The sequence below is a fragment of the Nyctereutes procyonoides genome, unplaced genomic scaffold (assembly GCF_905146905.1).
Source record: "Nyctereutes procyonoides isolate TBG_1078 unplaced genomic scaffold, NYPRO_anot_genome, whole genome shotgun sequence".
NCBI lineage: Eukaryota > Metazoa > Chordata > Mammalia > Carnivora > Canidae > Nyctereutes > Nyctereutes procyonoides.
The window spans coordinates 2,974,637-2,997,254 of record NW_026575035.1 but is presented as its reverse complement, the minus strand read 5'-3'; the positions used below and the strand labels follow the sequence as shown (position 1 = coordinate 2,997,254).

At 32.6% G+C, this 22,618-nt stretch overlaps 2 protein-coding genes across 3 annotated transcripts in view; one reads left to right on the top strand and one right to left on the bottom strand.

Moving 5' to 3' along the window:
* ZC2HC1A (zinc finger C2HC-type containing 1A) overlaps positions 1-5,436 on the top strand; it is a 50,417-nt gene extending 44,981 nt beyond the window's left edge. The window contains exon 10 of one of the 2 annotated variants that reach the window (XR_008663520.1): positions 1,815-1,885. Coding sequence is in view for 1 of the 2 variants with exons in the window: in XM_055318465.1 (XP_055174440.1) it covers positions 1,815-1,980 (166 nt within the window). In the remaining variant the exon portion in view is untranslated. Of the gene's footprint in view, positions 1-1,814 lie in introns of both variants that reach the window. The other variant, XM_055318465.1, reaches the window with a different exon arrangement.
* A 10,955-nt stretch (positions 5,437-16,391) lies between these two features.
* IL7 (interleukin 7) overlaps positions 16,392-22,618 on the bottom strand; it is a 45,065-nt gene continuing 38,838 nt past the window's right edge. The window contains exons 4-5 of the mRNA XM_055318416.1: positions 22,054-22,185; positions 16,392-18,144 (exon numbers count right to left, since the gene is read on the bottom strand). Coding sequence (XP_055174391.1) covers positions 18,025-18,144; positions 22,054-22,185 — 252 coding nt within the window. The 3' untranslated portion in view covers positions 16,392-18,024. The remainder of the gene's footprint in view (positions 18,145-22,053; positions 22,186-22,618) is intronic.

The window sequence follows — 22,618 nt, the reverse complement described above, 5'->3', positions numbered from 1 at the left end:
GGCTCAGTGGTTGAGGGTCTGCTGTCGGCTCAGGTCATGATCCCAGTGTCCTGGAATCGAGTCCCACATTCAAGCTCCCTGCGAGGAGCCTGCTTCTCCCTCTGCCTATGTTTCTGCCTCTCTTTCTGTGTCTCTCATGAACAAATAAAATCTTTACAAAAAAAATAAATATGAAGGCTGATACAGGATTCTGTTAAATACATTTTGTCAATGACATTCCTTTCTATTCCTGATTTTCTAAGTGTCTTTTTTAAAATCAAAAATAAGTGGTGAATCTTATTGAATATCATATATAAAAACAATATTTTTAGATCCTTTAATCCGTTTATGTGAAAAATTATATTAATAGACTTCCTAATGTTAAATCAGTCTTATTTTCTGGAATAAATCTAAAGCATTTTGAATTGCATATGTTTGTAGATTGTGTTTGCTAAAATGCTCAGAAATATTTACATATATTTCCAAGTTAATAGGCAAAATTGATTCTAATTTTATATTCTCTTAATGGCCTGAATATCAGGGTTTTACAGACCTTTGAAAAGAAATTACAGAATGTTGTTTTTCCACCTCCCTCTGCTGGAAAAGTTTAATAGAACTTACCATGTAAAACTGTCATGAGTCCACTGTGTGTGTGTGTGTGTGTGTGTGTGTGTGTATGTGTATGCACGCCTGCATGTGCCCACATGATAAGGAAGAGTAGTAGTATGTCAATTACTGATTCACTTGCTTTAATAATTATGACTGTTTAATATTATATTTTGTTTGAAGTCAGTTTTCATAAGATATTTTTCTAGGACGTTTTTAATTTTATTTAGGTTTCTAATTAGTAGCATAGAATTGTTCTTATAATTTTCTATCTGCTATATCTATATTATATCCCTCCTTTATTCTGAATATTGTTTATTTTTTTGTTGATAAATCTTAAGAGTTTATCATTTTAAAAGGATCAAATATTTTGCTTTATCTTCTTCATATATTGGTCATTCATTCGCTTATTCATTAAAAAAATATTTACTGAGAGTTAAGTTTATGTTAAGTACTTCTCTTGATCCCAGATGTAGAGCAGTAACAAAACATAAAAATCTCACACTCGGGGAGCTCACAGTCTTATGGAGAAGACAAGACGTAACAGAAATGACATACTGCATGTCAGGTGGAAAACAAAGCAAAGCGGAGGACACAGTTTAGGGTGGCAGTGAGAGTGTCTAGAGCCATGTGGGTTGTAGTACAGGGTTGAAGGACAAGAGAATTTGAGTGTGTTGTAAGTATAACTAAATTAGAGCAAAGGACCTAATAAGATTCAACCTGATGATAGTGATGTGACTTAGAGTGAAATGACTCCATGGATACAGTGAAAATAGGACACATTAGGAAAAATTATGTATATATGGTTTTATAGTATATATTTTAATATATGTACATAATTATCGCAGTGTATATTTGGAGGAAAGACCTCCATCTTTCCTGAGGGTGAGGTTCCAGTTTTCTCTTTAGAGATGGTTTTGCAGAAGGAACATTGTTATAAATTTCCATTCTATTTCCTGTGGTATATGCCTAGTACATTGAGCAGATGGAAAGTGTGGTGGCATTTACTCGTGAAAAATTCTCATAATCGGGACAAATATAATGCCAAAGAGAACATTTAGAATTTAATTATTAACTAAAAGGGATTTTTTTTATCTGAACTAGAAAAATCTTAAAATTGAGATTAAGCAAGCTTTTATGTATACTTAATATTATGTACTGTTTTCTAAGGGTATGAAAACTATTGACAAGAACTTTGTGTTTCCACTTTTCTTCCTGTACTCCTTCAGGCCAGATGGAGACTATATATCTTCACTTAATGGCGGAAACATTAAAGGCACAGAAGGAAATTCAACAGGACACTTACCAAAATTCTGCCATGAGTGTGGGACTAAATACCCTGTAGAATGGGCAAAGTATTGCTGTGAATGTGGCATTCGAAGAATGATTCTGTGAACAGAGTCCAAAAGAAAAAGCTAAGTCTGGAATTTTATGACTGTTGCTGCTTGGACAGCTAGAGCACTTCCTTTAATGATTTTATGCTAAAATTATTCAAAATACTTTTTTCGGCAATTTTTGGAGCATAATTCTTTGGCTGTGTAATGTGTATGTGTATATATATATGTGTACATATATTGTATATAATGAATACCTGATAGCCCAAACTGTGCCACTCAAGGAAATATTCACTCATCTGTCAGAAAATAATTTCAAGTGGAATCATTAACTTAGGTATTACTTTTCTGTTGTTGTTATTAAAGCACATTAAGCATGCCTTCACAAAATCAAATGCTAGTGCTCAGCCCTTCAAGCTTTAGGATGATCATTACTTTGAGCAGAAAATCAGAACAAACGTTTTTATTATCGGTGCTTATTTTCATATAGTATCATAGGGTGGGATGCTTGGAATTTTGGAAGCAGTACATTCAGTTACAGTTAGTTATGTGAGGTCATTTTCCTGAAGAGCTCTTCAACAATTAATTTTATAAATAATTGAAAAGAGAATAAAACCCCTATACTATGTTGTTTTTTAATTGCTATATCATTAATTTTATAATTTAGAGATCTTTACTCATTCTTTAAAATGTAATTATGTAATTTCCTTTTCAGAGACACAAGATTAAAAAATATAAATATATCTTATTCCAGTTATAACTGATTTTTTTACCTCAGTGTGTTAGTTGAATGTATATTCTAATTGTGTCTCCATATTTCACTTTTTCCTTTTTTATAAACTTATGTCTGAGGCATTTTAATTTACTTTTTGCAAAGTTTGAAAATAAGAGGCATAATATTTAAGAGGCATGAAATTCCTTACAAAATTCTACATGTTTATTTCTGTGTCTAAATTTAGAAGAAATTATTTTGATGGATTTTAAAACAAACCACCTCACCCTAATAAATAATTTGGATAATTAATCATTACTACAAGGCATGCGGGTAAAAAGTATTTTAATTTTTTAATTTTAATTTCCCTTGAAGTATAGTTAGATGTAGTGATGAGCTGTTTAAGAGACTAATTTTTCTTTCTTATATTTTATTTTTAGTGTTTAATACTAAAACACCTTCACATCACAGTAAAAAAAAAAAAACACTGAAAATGCACTGCTTTAATGCACAGCTGACTTATGTAACTAAACATTCACAAAAATTTAATTGTACTTTGACTTTGGCTAACCTACAGCTTTTAATCATTATCACTTTCAATGTGACAGTATTTAGTAGTAGATACTTTGATTGTCTGTGCAGCCATGTTCAGTAACTCCTTAGTGGTTTCTGTGGTATAGAAAGAAAAGAGCTTTGATCTTAAAAGATATAAGCAAATCTTTTATAGGTCATTTCTAGCTTCTCTTTTATGACTGTGAGCAAATATAAGGGTTAATGCAGAAATTTGTGGCTTTTAATTTTCTCTGAAATTTATTTATGCTTATACTTTATAATTGTATTCATTAGGTTTTTTGTTTTTATTTTTGTTTTTTGTGTTTCTGTTTTGTTTTTGTTTTTTTCATTCAGGCAGGGGATATGAACTTTGAAGTAATGGGAATTGTTGTTTTATTTACCTTATAGTTTCTTTCCTGACTTTTCATTAATTTTAAATCTGGTTGTCTTTATTCAGTCATATTGACCTAAAAAGAGAGTCCATTAACTACAATAAGCTGTAATTAATTTAGGAGAATAGTGTACATATTAGATTTTCATTTCAATAATATATGTTATTCTGTTCTGTTAACAAATCATATGAAGAACTTTAAACTTTGTTTTCCCTGGAACTGAGCACTATTTTTCTTTTTCCAAGTTTTTTTTTTTTTTTCAAAGACTAGGTAATTTAGCCCAAAGAAGGGACAGATAAATGAACTTAAACAAAATGGCACATGTTTGTTTTTCACAGAATTTTGCAGTAGCCAGTAACTGTTATAATGTACTACATGAAAAAGGAGTTGGTAAAAAATCATCCAATTCTAGAACCCAGAGATTATTATAAACAGTAAATAGGTGAAGTACACTTAGGAATTATGAAACATGTTGTGACAGTGTTTTTAAATGCGTTTTTGTTACCTACATATATTATTCTCACATTGATTTGTTGTGCAATAGTTCAGTTTATAAGAAATTTTCCTAGATCTATGCATCATTTATTTTTATTTATTTTCACAAGTATTTGCCAGTGTGGTAGAATAAAGAAATGATTGTTAAGCTTAAATTAAAAATGTAAAAATTGCTTATATATTATTCTGAAAGTCACTAGCTTGAGAAGTAAGATTATTATGGTTGCTGTTGTCTCTTGTTCACTCTTTTTTTTATTACAAATACTGTCTTCATTTTTGAACCTATTCAATAAAGACATGAAGCAAAAAAAATTCCAGGTGGTCTTTATTGATGTCTTAGCTTTTAGCCAGACATAGGTAGAAAGATAAGAGCACACTGAAATAAGAAAAAAATGTTCAAAGCCAAAATACAGATTTTTAAAAATGAGATAGTGCTTTTCATTGGCAATTTTTTTGTGCCATCAGATTTTAAAGAAATTGCAATTATTTTATTGAAGTGTTTTATGACATCTAAATATTACAAATATATTTCATTTCAAGATTTCTAAGAAAACTTTTCTTTGGTCAGTAAAATATAGCAGTTGAAAACATGAAACATTGTGGATATTTCTAATTAGGTAATATATAGTTTAATGGCAAAAACTATTGGTTTATGATCAATACTTAGTGATTTAAACTATCATATTTAAAATTTTAAACAGTTGTCGCTAGTAGAAATATCAAATTAGACATGTTTGATTTGTACTCAGGGAATTAAAAATAATAGAAGAGGTACACAGCAACAGAGAGTCAGCAGAAAAGTCTTGCGTCTTTTTTTGCATTGCAGGTATATGTATTTTCTATGATGGATATATTTTTATTTATTTTTAAAGGGGGTTGATAAGTAGTTATCTTTCTTTTTTTCTTTCTTTTCTTTTTTTTCTTTCTTTTTTTTTTTTTTAGATTTACTCATTTATTTATGATAGACATAGAGAAAGAGAGAGAGAGAGGCAGAGACCCAGGAGGAGGGAGAAGCAGGCTCCATGCCGGGAGCCCAATGTGGGACTCGATCCCTGGACTCCAGGATCGCGCCCTGGGCCAAAGGCAGGCACTAAACTGCTGAGCCACACAGGGATCCCCGATGGATATATTTTTAGTACTAAGGTTAACTTTTACAACTGACTACGTTACTGAATAGAGCAGTGGAAAATTGTTAAAACCAAGTTAATGATAACCACACTTCTTTTCATTTAGAAATGTTTCAGTTAATTATTACTGTCAGGATACTTATTTATAGATAATTTTGCTTGTCTTATATGTGAATTGCTTTTTCGCCACTAGAGGGTGCTTTTAGATAATTTAATATTACCAGCTTCCAATTCTTATTTTAAAGGCCTCTCTGTAATATATATATATTATATACATATAATACATACATATCTCCATATATATATCATGACATTACACAAATTTATAAAAAATAGTTCTTATTTTTTTGTGATTTTAATAATTCATTTGTTGAGTTTTAAGAACCCTAGTCTAGCTCATTCTGGGTACCAGGGTGATAATAATTAATAGAGATGTTTAGTATTTACTCCTCACAATATTTTGTTAACAGATTTGTGCATCTCAAACATATTACTCAAATATAACCAGGTACTCATTGTACTATTAGTTTAATGTTTCATCTTATTATACAAGAGTTATCATCTTCTTTTAAGATAAATTTTTTCAATCATTTGATCTAACTCAATATCTAATATAGGAGAGTGACATCTACTTATTTTTTGTTTTTTAAAAAGTTTTTAATTCCAGTTAGTTAACATACAATGTTATATTAGTTTCAGGTGTACAATATAGTGATTCAGCACTTTTCATACAACACACGGTGCTCATCAGGACAAGGGCCCTCCTCATCCCCATCACTTGATTCACCCATCCTCCCACCTCCCTACCCCTCCCCTCTGGTAAACATCAGTTCTTTATAATTAGGGTCTGTATCTTGATTTCTCTGTTTCTCTCTCTCTCTTTTCCCTTTGCTTGTTCTATTTCTTAAATTCCAAGTATGAGTGAAATATTATGGTATTTGTCTTTCTCTGACTTATATATTGCTGATCATTATATTGTGTGGCTGTATCTCTGTCATTGCAAATGGAAAGATTGAGAGTCACATCTATTTAAATAAGGCTGAGTGATGAGACCAACTAATATGAGTTGCATAAAACTAAAACTTTATACTTTAAAACTTTATACTTATAGACAGTAAAGAAAAATTCACATGTTCTTCATTCTCTGATATGCTAGGGACCAAAAGCAGTAAATAAGATAGGATTAAGTCTTTACTGTAAAGTTGTTATAACTTACTTGGAGAAGCTGACATATAAACAGACAATTAGGACAAAGGGAGGATTCATTTTAATGGAAATTTATTAGAAAGGACCAACAAAACACTGCAGAAATGTTGAAGATTAAGCTTCTTTCTTACCACCACCAGTTATAGAGCTGATCATTTCCTGCTTTTTTTCTTCCCAGTGCTTAGGAGGAAGCCTGGTATAAATATGAGCAAGAGGTGCACTTCCCCCACTATTACTCGGGAAAAGGCAAGTGGCAGTGGAAAAGATGTGTGTGCAGTGAGGTCCATTGGAATGTAAAATGTGAACTACTTGGGACTGTCCTGAGGACTGACAAAAAATGATGCTGAGTAAAAATGACTAATTCCAGAACTGTTCATCCTACCTCACCTAACTCTCCACTTTCATTGTCCTTTTTTCTCTGCTCAAATCCCTGTTTCTATGCCTATTTTGTATTTGCACCAGTAAGGTTGGAGATTGCCAGTAGTTCTGAGTAGTGGTGAGTGTACTTAACAATAAAATGCTGATTTTCATTCATCAAATCAACAATCTTAAATTATAATAGAACTGAAAACTGCCATGGTGCATTAGGATGAATGCCCTTATCCACTAATGAATGAAATAAAATTTGTTAATACTTTTTGAAACATTGATGAAATTTATTTTAAAAGCCTTTAAAATATTCATGCCTCATAACCTAGTACTTTTATTTCCAAGATATATACTATTTCATGAGGAAGAAGTCTGAAGTACAGAAAAATATTTGTGCAGGCCATGTTTAATAGTACTATTATTTGCTGTGATAAAAATTAAACCATTTTCCCAACCTATAAACAGAGAACAAACTGAGTTGCCAGAGGAGAGGGGACCAGAGGGATGGTCAGAATGGGTAAGGAGTGGGCGATCTAAGCCTCTAATTATGGAATAAGTAAGTCACAGAAATGAAAGGTACAGCATATGGAATGGAGTCAGTGGTATTGTGTTGCACGGTGACAGACAGTAGCTACACTTGTGGTGAACATAGCATAATGGATAGAGAAGTTGAGTCACCATGTTGTACGCCTAAAACTAATGTAACATTGTGTGTCAACCATACTCAAATAAAAACAAAAGGCCAATTGAAACCACAAAAATTGAGTCAGTAAGTTAATAATTAAAGCACTTTCAAATAATTTTTAATTGTATAACAATTAATAAATTAATAAATAAAATCTAATAAAATTCCGGTGTTTTAACATTAAGACAAGTAGTCTAAAATAGTGCCTATGTAAGGAACTGCACAGATAAAGGCTTGAAATATATTCCTCAATATATTGTACTTATTTCTAGGAAGAATTTCTGATGTTGTATTTCCTTTATATTTTTATACTGTCGATTTTTAAATGAATATATAATAATCTTTAAAAAATAGGGTTATGTTTTCAGAATCGCTTGCATGTGATAGTAGTTTGTTTAAAATCACTACCTCACCTTCTGTTACTCTAGCATTCACAAATATAGATGGTAGCCCTTGTGATCAAGTTAAACTAGTTTTTATAATACCTTGGTTGCTAAAAGTATCTGTTAACTCTAGGTATATTTTGATGAGATTATTTTCCCAAATTTCATGCAAAGGACATTATAATACAGTCCCTCCACCCTTTTCTAGTTGTTTATTTTTAAAAAGTGTTTAATGTTATCTTCTTAGTGTCTTGTAGTTATTTTACTTAAGAAAAATAATTTTAGAACCAGTAAGTTTTAACATTTTTTGCTAATATTTCCAAACTGCCACTCCTGGGGAAAACTCCTAAGAACCCCACAGGAAACATTTGGAATTTTTAAATTTTAAACTCTAATTCCTCAAGGGTGATTCTCTTTGGAAACATACTATTAACTATTAATTTGAAATTTTAAAAGAATAGGTTTGTTTTTTAATATGTCTCACTACAAATAAAATCAAAATTCCATTTGAATGGGCAGCATGTATGCTAGACCAGCTCTTTATCCTCAGTGAGGCACTGTATTCACATGGTCTTCCCTTAGTGAACACTGGTATAGTTATCCCTCTTGTATCAGTAGAAAGGTTATTTCTCACTGATGCCTTACCAGAAAACTTCTATGAAGAGGAGGGGCATTATTTCAATGCTTTAAATATTTAACTATAGTTTAACTAGAAAACATTGAACAATGCTAGAAATTAAAATGTCCAAGTCATACCTAGTAGTGAGAAATTCTTTTGATCTATTTTAAACCTAAATTTTATTACTGTCTATTAATGTCTATAATGAACATTTGTTACGTTTGTAGCTAGCATCTTTTAGAAATTCTCTTCTGTTTGGTAAGTTTTTGGTTTTGAATCCAACTGCCTCAAGAAGATCATAGCCAGAGTTTAGTTTTCCATACTTTCTTGCAGCTAGGGAGTAGTCATGTTACCTGAGGTCTGAACAGACCTGGATTCTGAAACAAGCATTGTGAAGAAGCAGCCAGAGAAGCAGTATCTGTTTTCTAGTAAAGATGGTGAAGTTTGCTGGAGAGACAGCGAGCTTCAAAGGTAGGAGTGGCAGGGTTAAGATGTGACTGGTCGGTCCCCTGTGGTATCACTTTGGCTGACTTTCCTCTCCTGGAATAGTCTGCATTCTAAGTTGGCCATTGTTTCTGGCTACAGAGACACCAACCTTGGTTATCTGGCTCTCCTAGAGATTCTGTGAATTCCAACAGCTTTTAATAGATACCTTTTTGCTTAAACTAACTGGACTGGGATTTGTTATTTGTACTTAAAAAGTTTTCAATGATAAAATTTGATGTGACCTCATACTTCCCTTTTATAATATCTGTGGGAATGGGGAAAAGTGCTTAAAATCGTATTCTACCAGAGGGAATCTTCAGTGTCTTGAGTCAAGATACTTTTCTTTATCCCAGTTATGTTGTTACATAATCACAAACTGAATTTTAAGAAATATGCTGTGAGTATAATTACACCTGTCAGGCAGGGCTAATTTGAGGATTATCAGAAATATATATAAAATCTCTGCCCAATGTTTGGCACTTAACAGATTGTCAATAAATGGCATCAATTATTTAGTAGTATTGATAATTTTGGATATATGTGTATTTTACATGTTCATCAAATATTTTAATCCTTATGATGTGCCAGGCACTGTTCTACATGCAGTGAATGAAGCAGTCGAAAATCCCTGTCCCTTTAAATTTCACATTCTAGTGGAGGAATACTAAAAATACAGTAGATAAGTTAGTAAAAATATTTATTATTAGAATGTGACAAGTGCTATGGAGAAAAATAAAGTGGGAAAGAGGTGGTTAGAGAGAGACAGAAGGGAGAGTAGAAGTGGATTGAAATTTTAAATAGGGTAGCTTAGGGTTGATTTCATTGATAAAGTGGTATTTGAGCACAGACCTGAAAGAGGAGTGAGGCATTATTGCTTATCTCTTTTGTTTATTGCATTATTTATTGGATTATTCACCCTAACGTTCAGTGTTTTCTGCTAAGAAGAATATTCAATATGGTTGAAGCATGTTGGTGGAAAAGAGAGGAAAGAGTATTTATGCAGAAGGTAAAAAGTGCGAAAGCTCTGAGGTGGGAGCCCAATACCTCTAGAATGGTGTGAACAAGGAAGAGATTAGAAAATTAAGTCAGGTAATGCAGCAGCATTATTGTGTATGATCTAGAGGCTGCTAAAATGGTTTTGGTTTACTCATTAAGATAGGAATCGGAATGACATGATCTGGCGTAAACATATAATTCGTATATATGTTCTTTGGCCCCTAAATTATGTAGAATAAAAGAAGAGGAAATAGCTGTTGCCCATTTCATCCTAAAGTGTCTGTGTGTGTGTTGATCAAATTAAATACTTTTAACACTCAGCTCTCAGAAAACTGTCACACTCTACAGTATAGATTGATATTTGATTATGTGCAATTTAGACTGAAACAAACCAAGACTTTTCAACCCCACCTGAGTACAACAAAAGGAGGAGTATCCTCATTTCTCAAGACTGCCATCCAGTTCCCTAATCTGCCATTCATTAGAAGTAAAGCCCTTTTATTTTATTGACAATTACTTTGTCTTACTTAGGTAAAAGTGATTAATTCTTTCTAAATTTAGTACCTAATATTCATAAACCTGTCTCTCATTCTTATTTCCTTATTCATCAATGTCAAATAATCTGAATAGAACCTTCAAATAAAGGGACAGAGATCCTTCTAAGTTACCTTGAGAAAGAGTGTTTAACATAAGCTGCATGTAAGTTTAAAACTGGAAGGTTATTAGGTGCTGAGGCAGCTCCAAGAATTAATTGGTCTACCTGCCAGGCTTTATTCTTTTCAGAGCTCATCTGTCCATTCTCTATTGTCTATGTTCTTCATTCACTGCTATGTATCTCCCATTCATTTAGCTTGTCAGTATCCAGCTTAAGTAAACCTCACAACTCTCTTTTTTCAGACTCATTTTGGGCAAATTCATTTAAGATTGTGGTTCAAATTCCTGACACAGAGCACCCGAATTACTTCATCTTTTCAAGCTATATGACCTACATCACAGGTCATTAGCCAGCCTATCAATTAGTTGTACTTAGGACAGATTCCCTATACTCCCTTCTCATTAGTTGGGATAGAGGCATGAATTCACATGGCAAAGAACATAGCTGCTTAGAAGAAATCATAGATATTGGAGAACTTTTTACAGGAAGTATGGACATCACAGGGAATGACTGACATATTTAGAAAACAAGTATTTGTTTATATTTGACATATTTAGAAAACAAGTGTTTTTTATATTTGTAGTAGTTTCAGACTAGCAAATCTGAAAATTGAAGTGAAAATGTTTTATGTAGAAGTGTATCAATAACTCTTAGTATTAATTTAGAGCAAAGATTCTCAATGGCTGTGAAAAGATAAACCCCTGTGAAATATGCAGCCAAAAATTTGTGAAGATGGAGCATTGGATAGTTTTAAAAGGCTAATTCATTATACCTGTTTTGTTTTGTTTTGTTTTTTCATAATATAAACCTCAAAAAGTAAAGCTTGACAGAAAATCTCTGCTAGGGATGCCTGGGTGGTTCAGCGGTTTAGCGTGCCTGCCTTTGGCCCAGGACGTGATCCTGGAGTCCGGGTATTGAGTCCCACATCAGGCTCCTGTGTGGAGCCTACTTCTTCCTCTGCCTATGTCTCTGCCTCTCTCTCTCTCTCTCTCTCAATTTCTCTGTGTCTTTCATGAATAAGTAAATAAAATCTTTAAAAAAGTTCTCTGCTAGTGGGGCTATGCTGAAAATAAATTAAGAATTTTAAAAAATGAGATTTTAAGTTCTACATTCATGGAAGACATGACCTCTGTTTGCAGATGACATGACTGTAGAAAATCTCAAGGATCTATATAAAAAAAACTAGAACCAATAAAAACTAGTTTTAAGAAGGTCATAGGATACAAGGAAAATATATAAAAAATAAGTCTCTTGTATGTACTATCAATGAACAGTATAGGAATTCGAACTTTACCAATTATAGTAGCATGTGGGCATGCACACACAGATATACATAAACCTAACAAAATATATAGTGAAAACTAAAACACTGATGAAAGAACTCAAAAGATCGAAATAAATAATACAGTGTTTATTAATTCAAAGAATAAATACAGTGAAGATGTCAGATCTACCCAATTTAATCTACAGATTCAGTGCAATCTGAATCAAAATTTCAGCAAGCTTTTTTGTGACAGTCTGATTCTAAAATGTGTATGGAAAGGGAAAAGAACTACAATAGCCAAAACAATTATGGAAAAAAATTCTGAAAATTTATTCTATCCATTTTCTGGATATTATAAAAGCTATGGTAATCAAGTCAATCTAGTATTTGGAGAAAGGATAGACAGATATCATTGGAACAGAATATAGCATCCATATATTCAGACAAATATGATAAACTGAATTTTACAGAAGTACAAAGACACTTCAAGTGACAAAATACAGTGATCTGTGAACAACACAGGTTTGAATTGCATGTGTCCACTTACACATGGATTTTTAAAATAAATACTGTAAATGTATTTTCCATATAATTTTCTTAACATTTTCTTTTCTCTCACTTTATTAGATTACAGGATGTAATACATATAACATACAAAATATGTGTTAATTGACTGTTATTGGTAAGGCTTTTGGGTAACAGTAGGCTATATTGGTAGTTAAGTTCTTGAGGAACCAAAAGTTATGTGTAGATTTTGACCACACTCCTAACCCCCATGTTCAAAAGCCAACTGCATATAGTCTTTTTAACAAATGGCACTAGAACAACTGGATGTCTATATGAAAAAAAAGTGAACTGTGATACACACCTTATATTAAAAAATAACCCAAATTGAGTCATGAACCTAAACTGTAAAATGTAAAATTATAAAACTTCTAGAACATTGGTTCCAGTGTTTTCCCTGAGAAGCTTTAGCAATGTCTACAGACATTTTTGATTGTCAGTACTTGGGGGGTGATGGTACTGGCATACAGTGGGTAGAGACCAGGGATGCTGCCAAACATTGGACAATGCACAGCACACCCACCCCCCACAACAAAGAATGCTGATTTTTTAATTTGGATAAATGTGCCATGGTTATGTAAGATGTTAGCCTTAGAGGAAATTTGGTAAAGGGTATACAGGAACACTGTACTATCTTTGCAAGTCTTCTATATACTGAAATCATTTCAAAATATGTAAGTAGAGTTTGTACATCACTACATAAGATCAACACACTACTTCAAAGTCAACCATTTGATATTTTCATTATTTATTTCTGTGACAGTATACTAGGTCCTATAGCTGAAATATTGTTTTGATCTTTCACAAAACACTTCAATACTTCAATGAAACTCATATTGCCAGTAATATATGTTGAGATTTTTGTGACCAATAAAATATTTTCAAATGTCTTCAAAGGGGTCTTCTTTGATCATCTAACCTAAAATACCACTTCTCTCCATCAGTCAATCTATCTTGTTGTTTTTGTTTTTTTTTTTTTTTTCCATAGAACTTATTTTCTGTAATAGTTTTCTTCACTTGTTGACTCTCTCCTCTTTTGGGATATATGTTCCCTGAAGGCAGGGACTTTGTGGGACCCCTCAGACCAGAACTGGCACATTAGAGATGGATACTTAATAAATATTTGTTGAGTGGATTAATTATCTGTATCTGTGTTGCATCTTCCCATGAAATGGTATGTATTCAAATCCTGGAGCGTCTTTAAACCCACTGCCTGTGAAGATGTATGTCCCAGCCCTGGTGTCTGACTTACCCATAATGAAAGTAACACTTTAAGTACAAAGATGTATTTGTCTACACATTGAAGATTTTTCACAGCTAAAGATTTCCTTTCCACTGGGAATGATGGGCAAGGAGATGATAGGGTAGAGAACTGTCATTTTATACTTTTCTGGAAGATCTTTCTGATTCTCCTAGAAAGCTTTACTTTACCTGATTGTTCTGCAAACCAAGGTCCTTTTATTTGTGATAGTCTTTGAACCATTTCCATAAGAGTCCCTATACAATTATTTTTTAAGTAAATATTCCCATTTGATTCAGATTATTTCAAAAATAAATTTGTGCTAAACATCAGGCGCCTGGGTGGTGTGGTCGGTTGAGCATCAGGCTCTCTGTTTTGGCTCACATTGTGATCTCAGGGTCATGAGCCCCACAACAGGCTTTGAGTTCAGCCTGGAGTCTGTTTAGAGTTTCTCTCTCTCCCTTTGCCCCTCCCCACTGTTTTCTCCCTCTCTCTTTCTCTCTCATAAATAAATCCTTTAAAAAATTTGTGATAAGCATCAAAGGCAGAAACTGGCAAACACATGTCTGTCTCTCACATAGTGGCACCTGGTAGGTTACTGAGTTATTTGTTGAGCTTAGCAGCGGAGGCACAAATGAAGGAATCATCAACACTACCTGGAAAGTGTGGAAAGTCTTCAGAAAGGATGGGACCCTTAGACTAGGCCTTTTCTTTTCAGAAATCAGCAATCAAGAGCAGCAAGTCCTAAACTGTAAATGTTATCACTTGTCTTAATTTTCATCATGTAAAATATAGATAGAAAACAAGATTCACTTTGATGGGGCACCTAGATGGCTCAGCTGGTTGGGTGTCCAACTCTTGATCTCAGCTCAGGTCTTGAGCTTAGGGTTGTGAGTTCAGGCTCCATGTTGTGCATGGAGCCTACTTAAAAAAATTTTTTTGACTCACTTTGAGAATAAGATCTTAAGATGTATTTAACCTCTCTCCCACTTAGAAGGTTTGTCTTACGCAGAAAAAACAGAGGTTGTAAAACAAAACAAGTGAAAATAAACCCCAAGTTACTCCCAAAGTAACATTTTGCATCTTTCTGCAATACTAAAATATTCATGAATCTAGTTGCATACTAGATATATTTTGATATTGAGACATTAAAAACTGTTGGAATTGGTAATTATAAATGTACTTACATATTTTATTTCTCATATTTCCACAGATTCTATTATTATATTATTCTAATGTATTTTTGATAATTAGATAAATTTTATTAATACACTGGTTTAATTCAATTTGTCTTTACTTATTAGCCACAATATGCCTGACTTTTCCCATTAGGAGCTGAAGGGAACATAAAAGATCATATACTCTTTGAGGCGAGAACACAAGTAGAAAACAAATTATGTAAATAATAGTTGTATTTAAGATGAAATATTAAGGTGAATCTGATCAGATATAATGCATGATAAAGGGAATTAAGTGCTAAGCAACTAAAGGAAGAAATATTACCATTATCTAGAACTATCATGGAAGCCATAGCAATTAAAGAAAGAAAAGAATTGAGATGCCCCTTGAAGTTTGGGCAGGATCTGGAAAAAATTTGGAAGAATTTTATAAGCAATAAGAGCATAATAACTAAGGACATGAAGATTGCATGGACAGAGTAACCATAAAGACTATCTGACTTATAGAAGAGGATGTATGTTTCTGAAGAAATTTTTACAGTAGATTTCATTAAATGTCCTTTGTAAGCTGGCTGTCAATGAAAGTATGGCCTAAGGCAAAGAAACTTTTCTAGTTTTAATAGAACTGTCTTATTCCTGAAAGGAGTATTTCCTTCAACAGATTCCTTGCAAGCCTATTTTAAAAGACTTAACTGAGTCCTTTTGTATAATGCAGTATTTTCCAAGGTGGATTTAGGTAATGGTTTTTACATAAAAGTAGTGTTCTCTAGTCAAATTCTGGAAATGATATGTTACTGTTAAACTTAAAAAGAAAAAAGCTGTATGAGTTTATGCAGCCTTTAATATACTTGTATAAATCACGAATCTTCAAGAGAAAATTTATCTGACCCCCAAACTCAGAATCCTTCCTCTTTTTCCGTTTTTGATTTCTCTTCCTCCTCCTCTTCTTCATCTTCTTTGTCATCATCTTCTTTTTTATTTGTAGCACTGAAGAGGATTAGGATCTCGGGACAAACTTTAGAAAATGCTGATTTAAAGCATCTACATATATATTTGAGAGAAAATGTTGAGATAAAACAAGTATTTAATTGGGGAGTAGAAATAATAAAAATAAAATATCCAAGTTCATTATTAATTAGTCTGCCTGTCTCTACTTACCTTGCTAGTGGGTATGAAATAAAGAAAGCAAACACAACCATAAGCGTGTGGGCATTTTTTTTTTCCTAAGCATTTGACACATAGTGTATGCTGAATACTGTTTTGAGTGTTAATTTTCTCTAAAATTTAAATCTATAAACAAATGAAAATCAAGGAAGAAAATTTTAATAGCTTTTAGCAAGCATTTTAAAATATTGTTCCTTATTTTACTACAATCTCAGAATTTTTTTCAACACTTGTTAGGGATGTTTTAAGACAGCCTTCAAAGACAACACTTTCAAGGACAGTTTTAAGAATTTACCTTTAGAAACTTAGAATTCTCTCTATAGCTGGTAGTTTACCAACAGTAGCAGTTCATCAGGATGGAGGTCTACCACACAGTTGACCATGTATTATGGTAGAAGGAAGCAAAGCTTGCTTAGAAAAGTCCATCTGAAGAAAGAACTGGATAAAGAATCATCTGCTCCTAAAAGTGTTCGTCAGCTCCCTTTTCTGGAGTTAATAATGAAAACCAAACAGAAAACATACTTGATTCAAAGCCCTATCAATGGAGCAGTCAGTGAATTCTGGGCAACAGTCTGTCTCATTCTACACAGAGGCATTAGGTGTAAAGTGAGGGTGAAAGGCTAAGGCATTAGGGAGAGTGAGAGAGGGAAACACACAAACATGAACAGAGAGGAAGAAGGTTTTACCACCACACAGTGAGGATGGCACCTGAGCATCATCTGAAGCTCAAATAAAGCCAGTCAGCACCTAACCAGGTGCTGATGACGGTGTACAAAAGCAGGAAGGATGTGAGTTGTGCAAACTGGTGGCTGTGGAGAACTCTGACCTGTCTAGACTAGGGTTTTAATTTCCCTTTATAAGTAAGTGAAGGCTGTTGACCTTTCTAAGCAGGATCTGGCATATACAAAAGTTTCTTTTAAAAGATTAAAATTTAACATAGAAGTAATGTTCCTGTTCTTATGTAGTTTTAGGGTCCTAGTCTCGTACATTCTGAGTAAATGGTATTAAAAGTCAAAGATTCAATGACAGAGATCAAAGAGTAATGCAGTATTAAAAATCTTAAAAACTCTTAAAAATTCATTAAATGAATCTGACAGTCTTATTATATAGGTCATTTATTATCAAAGGAGAAATGTTATCCAAAGTAAGCAATTTGTTTGTAATACTGTATGAAAATATTTTTATATAATACAGATATAATGTCAAAATTAAATATACATTCCATTAATTAAAAGGTCAACATATATTATTCTATTAAAAATATACTTCCCAAATTGCAAACTCATTTGGACAAGTTTTATTACACAAAAATGACAAAAGTAACTCAGTATTACGGTTTAGCATCCTTAGAACGGGTGACTTTCTATTTTGTGAAATCATTCTTTACGGTCATCTTAAAACATTTGCTGTACCATTAATGAAGGCACTGTGTTATGCATTCATGTTTAATTACATGTCTTAATATCTCTCTTAAGTATCTTGGACTCCTTCATACTGCTGTTTCTTTAAGATATGTAACTCTTAACTCTCATTGGCATTACCCACATCTAACTGGTAGCTCTGAAACATTTTCAGCACAGAAGAGGACGATTTCCACTCATTGTAGTGTGCTGGTGCATAAAATTATTTTGATAATAAAACAATATTAATTTTTAATTCCTGCCACTTTTATATACTTCGCAGGTTTTATATGTCTTCTTCTCAAGTTTTAAAACAGGTTTGAAAAGTATTATTGCGACTAATACCTTACATTGATGGTCTTACAAAAATCACAATTAATACTGATTGATATATGTCCAAAAACATACGAAGGTTTGTTGATTGCAGCATTTGGTTTCCACTGTTTACATCCATCTTCTAGTACTACGGTATGAATGTCTCAATTGCTCTAATCCACTTTTAACAGGATGCATTCTGTAACTTCTAGGGTATTCTAACCCCAAAAATTGTATGAGCAGATAGATTCTTGGTGGATACAGTTAAAGTTCATATGTCTTTATATTGCCACTCCATATTTTTCAATGTTCTTTAGAGCCCCTCAAAATTTTGTTCCAACAAGTTTTTATCTTTTGTAGTAGTATCCCTAGGGAACACAAGCTCTTCTGTTTTCTCTGTTCCTTTAAAGATTTATTGTCTTCCTAGAAAAATATATTTAAAAAGTTTTAAACTTACATTTAAAAAATACACATTTTAAAATGCTCAGTCTTTAATTTCCACCATGTTAGGTTATGCTGAAGGTTGGTTTGGTGTAATGAGAAGGGAAAATCTTGTATGATATATTTTAAACTATGATTTCTAACTATACTTGTGGTAAATGATGTGTAGGAAATTCAGGATTGTTGTGGTTTAAGATTTTGGATTAAAGAGCTATATCAGGTGGCTGCTATTTTCATCACTGCAATATTGGACATGCTGTTGAGGGGAGGGAGAATGGGGTAAGTGGGTGATGGGCATTAAAGAGAGCACGTGATGTGATGAGCACTGGAGGTTGTACACAACTGATGAATTATTGAACTCTACATCTGAAACTAAGGGTGTACTATATGTTGACTAATTGAATTTAAATTAAAAAAAGAAACATGGAAAAGATATTTGTAGAATACCCAATTGAGTTGTTTCATATAGAAAAAAATATTTTGTGGAAGGAATAGTTAACAATGAAAATATTCAGAGTATTTTGTCAAAGATGATTAATAATGATCATTAATTATGATCATTAATTAATAATGATTGAGTTTGTGCCCTAAGGTCCACCCCAACAATTTGGTCTTCACTAGAGTATGGAAGATGTCTGCCTCAAAACTCGTTTTCAGTCCCTGATGAGAATCTTAAAAAGGACTACCTTTCCAACCTACAAAAAGTGGAGAAATAAATACTTCACATGGAATAGACATATAAGGGAGTAGTTCGGCATACACTTGATTACATTCCAGTGAGCCCCTGGGAAGTGAGATTAATAAAGGGTAGGGTAGTTAATCATTTAGATAGCAACCAATTATTGGGTGTTTTCTAGGTCAGGTATTGTGTTCCTTATTTTACTACATTTACAAACATTATTTCATTTTATTTACTTAATAACTATGAAATTGATGATTTTGTCTCCTTTCACAGATGACGGAACCAATCTGCCATGGTCATGTAAGTATAATACCTGTGATTTGAGCTCATCTGTCCTATTATTAGTTAAGTCACAAATCAGGGATCTCTTTTAGTTATACAGTTAGTAACACTAACACATAGCCTTTAAATAATACATTTAAAAGATTAAACAGATTTCAAAGAAAAATATGAATTATTTCTCAGATTCATTTTATTGAGGGTCCCAGGACATCTTTAAAGTGTACAAATTGAAGGGACACCAGGGTGGCTCAGTCGGTTAAGTGACTGACTCTTGATCTTAGCTCAGATCATGATCTCAGGGTCATGAGACATAGGCCGGCCTTGACTTCCACTGTGGGTGGCACCTGCTTAAGATTCTCTCTGCCCCTCCCCCTCCTCTAAAAATAAATAAAGTAAATTGTTATAAAGGGACAAAGTGAAGTTCATATGACTAAGCGGTTTTAAAATACATAGAAATGAAAAAAAATAAATAGAAATGAAAATTATTTCATGACGTTTCCTAGGACACCAGGACTGAATGAACATTCGTTAAAAAGTCTGATTCAAAGAACCATGCTTTTACCTCTGTAATCTTGGGAACACAGATGTTATCTCCCTTTTCTAAACTTTGTTTCTAGATTTTCTTAGCCATAAGCCCTCAATATTTTTATATTACTCACATATTCATTTCCAATCTTCAGGAATCCTTAAGATTTCCTGAGTCCCACAGTATGCAAACTCACCCTGCTTCTCTAAAGAGAAATAAGGGATTTCCATGCTCCCATATATCTTTGGGTGGAATAACACTATAATAATAACAAAAATGTGAAATAATGGAAATAAACCATCATGGTCATGAATCAGGTGTGTTCATTTTTCCATGGCCCATTCTAGTTAATATTTACATCATTTTAATGTTTAATCAGATTTAATCAAGTGTTCTTTTTCATTCCTATTTTCTATACTGCTATATAATTTTGGGTAAAAATTTCTAATAGTTTATAAATATATAAGTACAGAATGTCCATATACTATTATGCTATATAATATATGTTGTGTATACTCTATACCAGTAAATTAGGTGTAAAATGGGTCCTCATTTTAATTTATATTTCTTTAGTAACTAACCAGGAAGGCTATTTTCTTCATATACTTGTTTTCTAGTTTACGTTCTCCTATCAAAGTAGTTTGCTCATTTCTTTTGCCCATTACTTATTGATGTTTTAATTTTGTTGCTTTATTAAAAAAAATGGTGCTCTGATATTTTTCCCGAGCTTCTTTTATTTTAAAGTAGTGGCTTTAAGGGGCACCCAGATGGCTCAGTAGGTTAAGCATCCAACTTTTAATTTCAGCTCAGGTCATGATCTCAGGGTCATGAGGTGGAGCCCTGCAGAGGACTCAGGCACTAGACATAAAAAAGCCTGCTTAAGATTTTCTCCCCCACCACCCTCCCCAAAAAGAAAAAAATAAAAATAAAAATTATAAAGCAGTGGCTCAAAAAAGTGTAGCTTAAAGGGATCCAATCTAAGGAGTATATGCCTTTTATTAACATTATAATATTTTCAAAATGAACCATAAAAAAGGAAAAAAAAATTCAAAGGGAAACATAAAGGAATTAAGTTGAATAAAAAAGACGATGAAGGAAGAAAATTGCACAATCACGCTTAACAAATTTTTAGTGGGTTGGAGTTCACCCAGGGAAGGTAGTTTTATTCCTTTCTTAAAATCAAAGTCACATTTATAATATTGAATATTAATCTTTATTGCTCCTTTCATTAATGTCACTGGTAATTTTTATATTACTGTCAAGTTCATCAAATCTATTTGAGAATCTATTTCTTGTTAGTATGGAAGAAGACTAATTTCATTTAGAAATAGAATATAAAAAAATAAAAAAATAATAAAAAAAAGAAATAGAATATCAGGGAAAAGGAAAAAGCAAGGCAGATTAGTTTTCAGGGTTTTTTTTTAAACAATTTAAAATGTTAATTTTTTTGTTATTTTTTTATTTCAAGTTTTTACTTAAATCCAAGTTAGTTAATATGTATGGTAAAATTGGTTCCAGGTATAGAATTTAGTGATTGATGAATCCCTTGCATATTTATAGAAAAGAGAACAGTAGAAATTCCATATTAAGGACTAACATAAGGAGGGGACAAAATTGGAAATAAGCTTGGTAAATCCAGGACAGCAAGAGGAGACTGGCTTCCATCAAATAGATAATATAATAATAAAATGAAGTAATTCACCTTCTATCATCTTTACTTCATCACTGTCAAGAAGGCTCAAAGATAACCTTACCATTTTATTTCCTGTGGGCAACTACTGGTATTAAAATATAGAAACACACATGACCCTTTTCCTATCATGAAAATGTTAAACATTTCTTTTAGAAAAATCATAAGAAAACTTTAGGTTTTGTGTGGCAGCTGGTAAAATTTCTGAAGAGGGGTGTAGTGGTAAGCAGACAAGTAGGGAAAAATTAACCTTATACTTATCAAAATTACTGAAGCAAAAAAAAATTATTGGACATATATATATGCCCAGTTTTAACATGTAAAAACATTTGTTAAATACATCTGATTATCTGTTTTATTGGCTGTGAGTTCTTATAAATGTGTACATATATGGATTAAAATTATTAATAAGTTTTAGAGGTAAAAATTTACCATTCCCCACCAAAATTATCACATTAGCCTCCTTGAAAGTTATAGCAATGAAGCATGCACTCATTTACTTTTACTCCACTTCCATAAACTGTTTGGCCTAGCTAAGAATAAGTACTTTCCAAGCTAAGACTTTCCTCTTCTAGAGTTGAGTAAATGTATTTCAACTTTAGGCAAAAATAAGCACTAAGAATTCTATGATAATAGATATGATTATCAAAGAATTATAGTATCCTATCACAGAACTAGTTTATTTTTTTTTGTTCAAAGTAAACAACTTACCTTGGGAGTACAGTTCAACAATTGTAATGTGCCCTGTGAAACTCTTGATAAGTGGAGATTGAAATCCTCACTGTTATTCACTTTAACAAATTGCTTCAACTTGTGAGCAGCACGATATAAAAACATACCTTCCTATTACAGAAAAAAATCAGAAGGGTTGTGGTTCAAATAAAATATTTAAAATGATAAACTTTCATAAGGGGCCTAAAGCCAGCACTGTATTGCCAAATAATGCCCCACCTCCACCCCAGATTCTGTTCCAGTTAATCACATGACTGACAAGTAACTAGACTAAAACTGTTTAGCTCCTAAGTGACAGTCTGAAATGCCTAGAATTTGGCTTAATGGTTATTTGACTTTTTGAAAACTCCTTTCTTTATAAATTTATGATCTTATCACTTATGGGTGAACATATAACAAGATTATTCCATTTTAAACAAGACAACTAAAAGAGAGGGCTTCTGGAGGCAGCAAAAATGAAAGGTATGTGGTTTCTCTTATTTTTGTACCTTTTGAGTTATGGGTTATGTACCTTATTTGTATGTATGTATCTTATTTTTGTGCC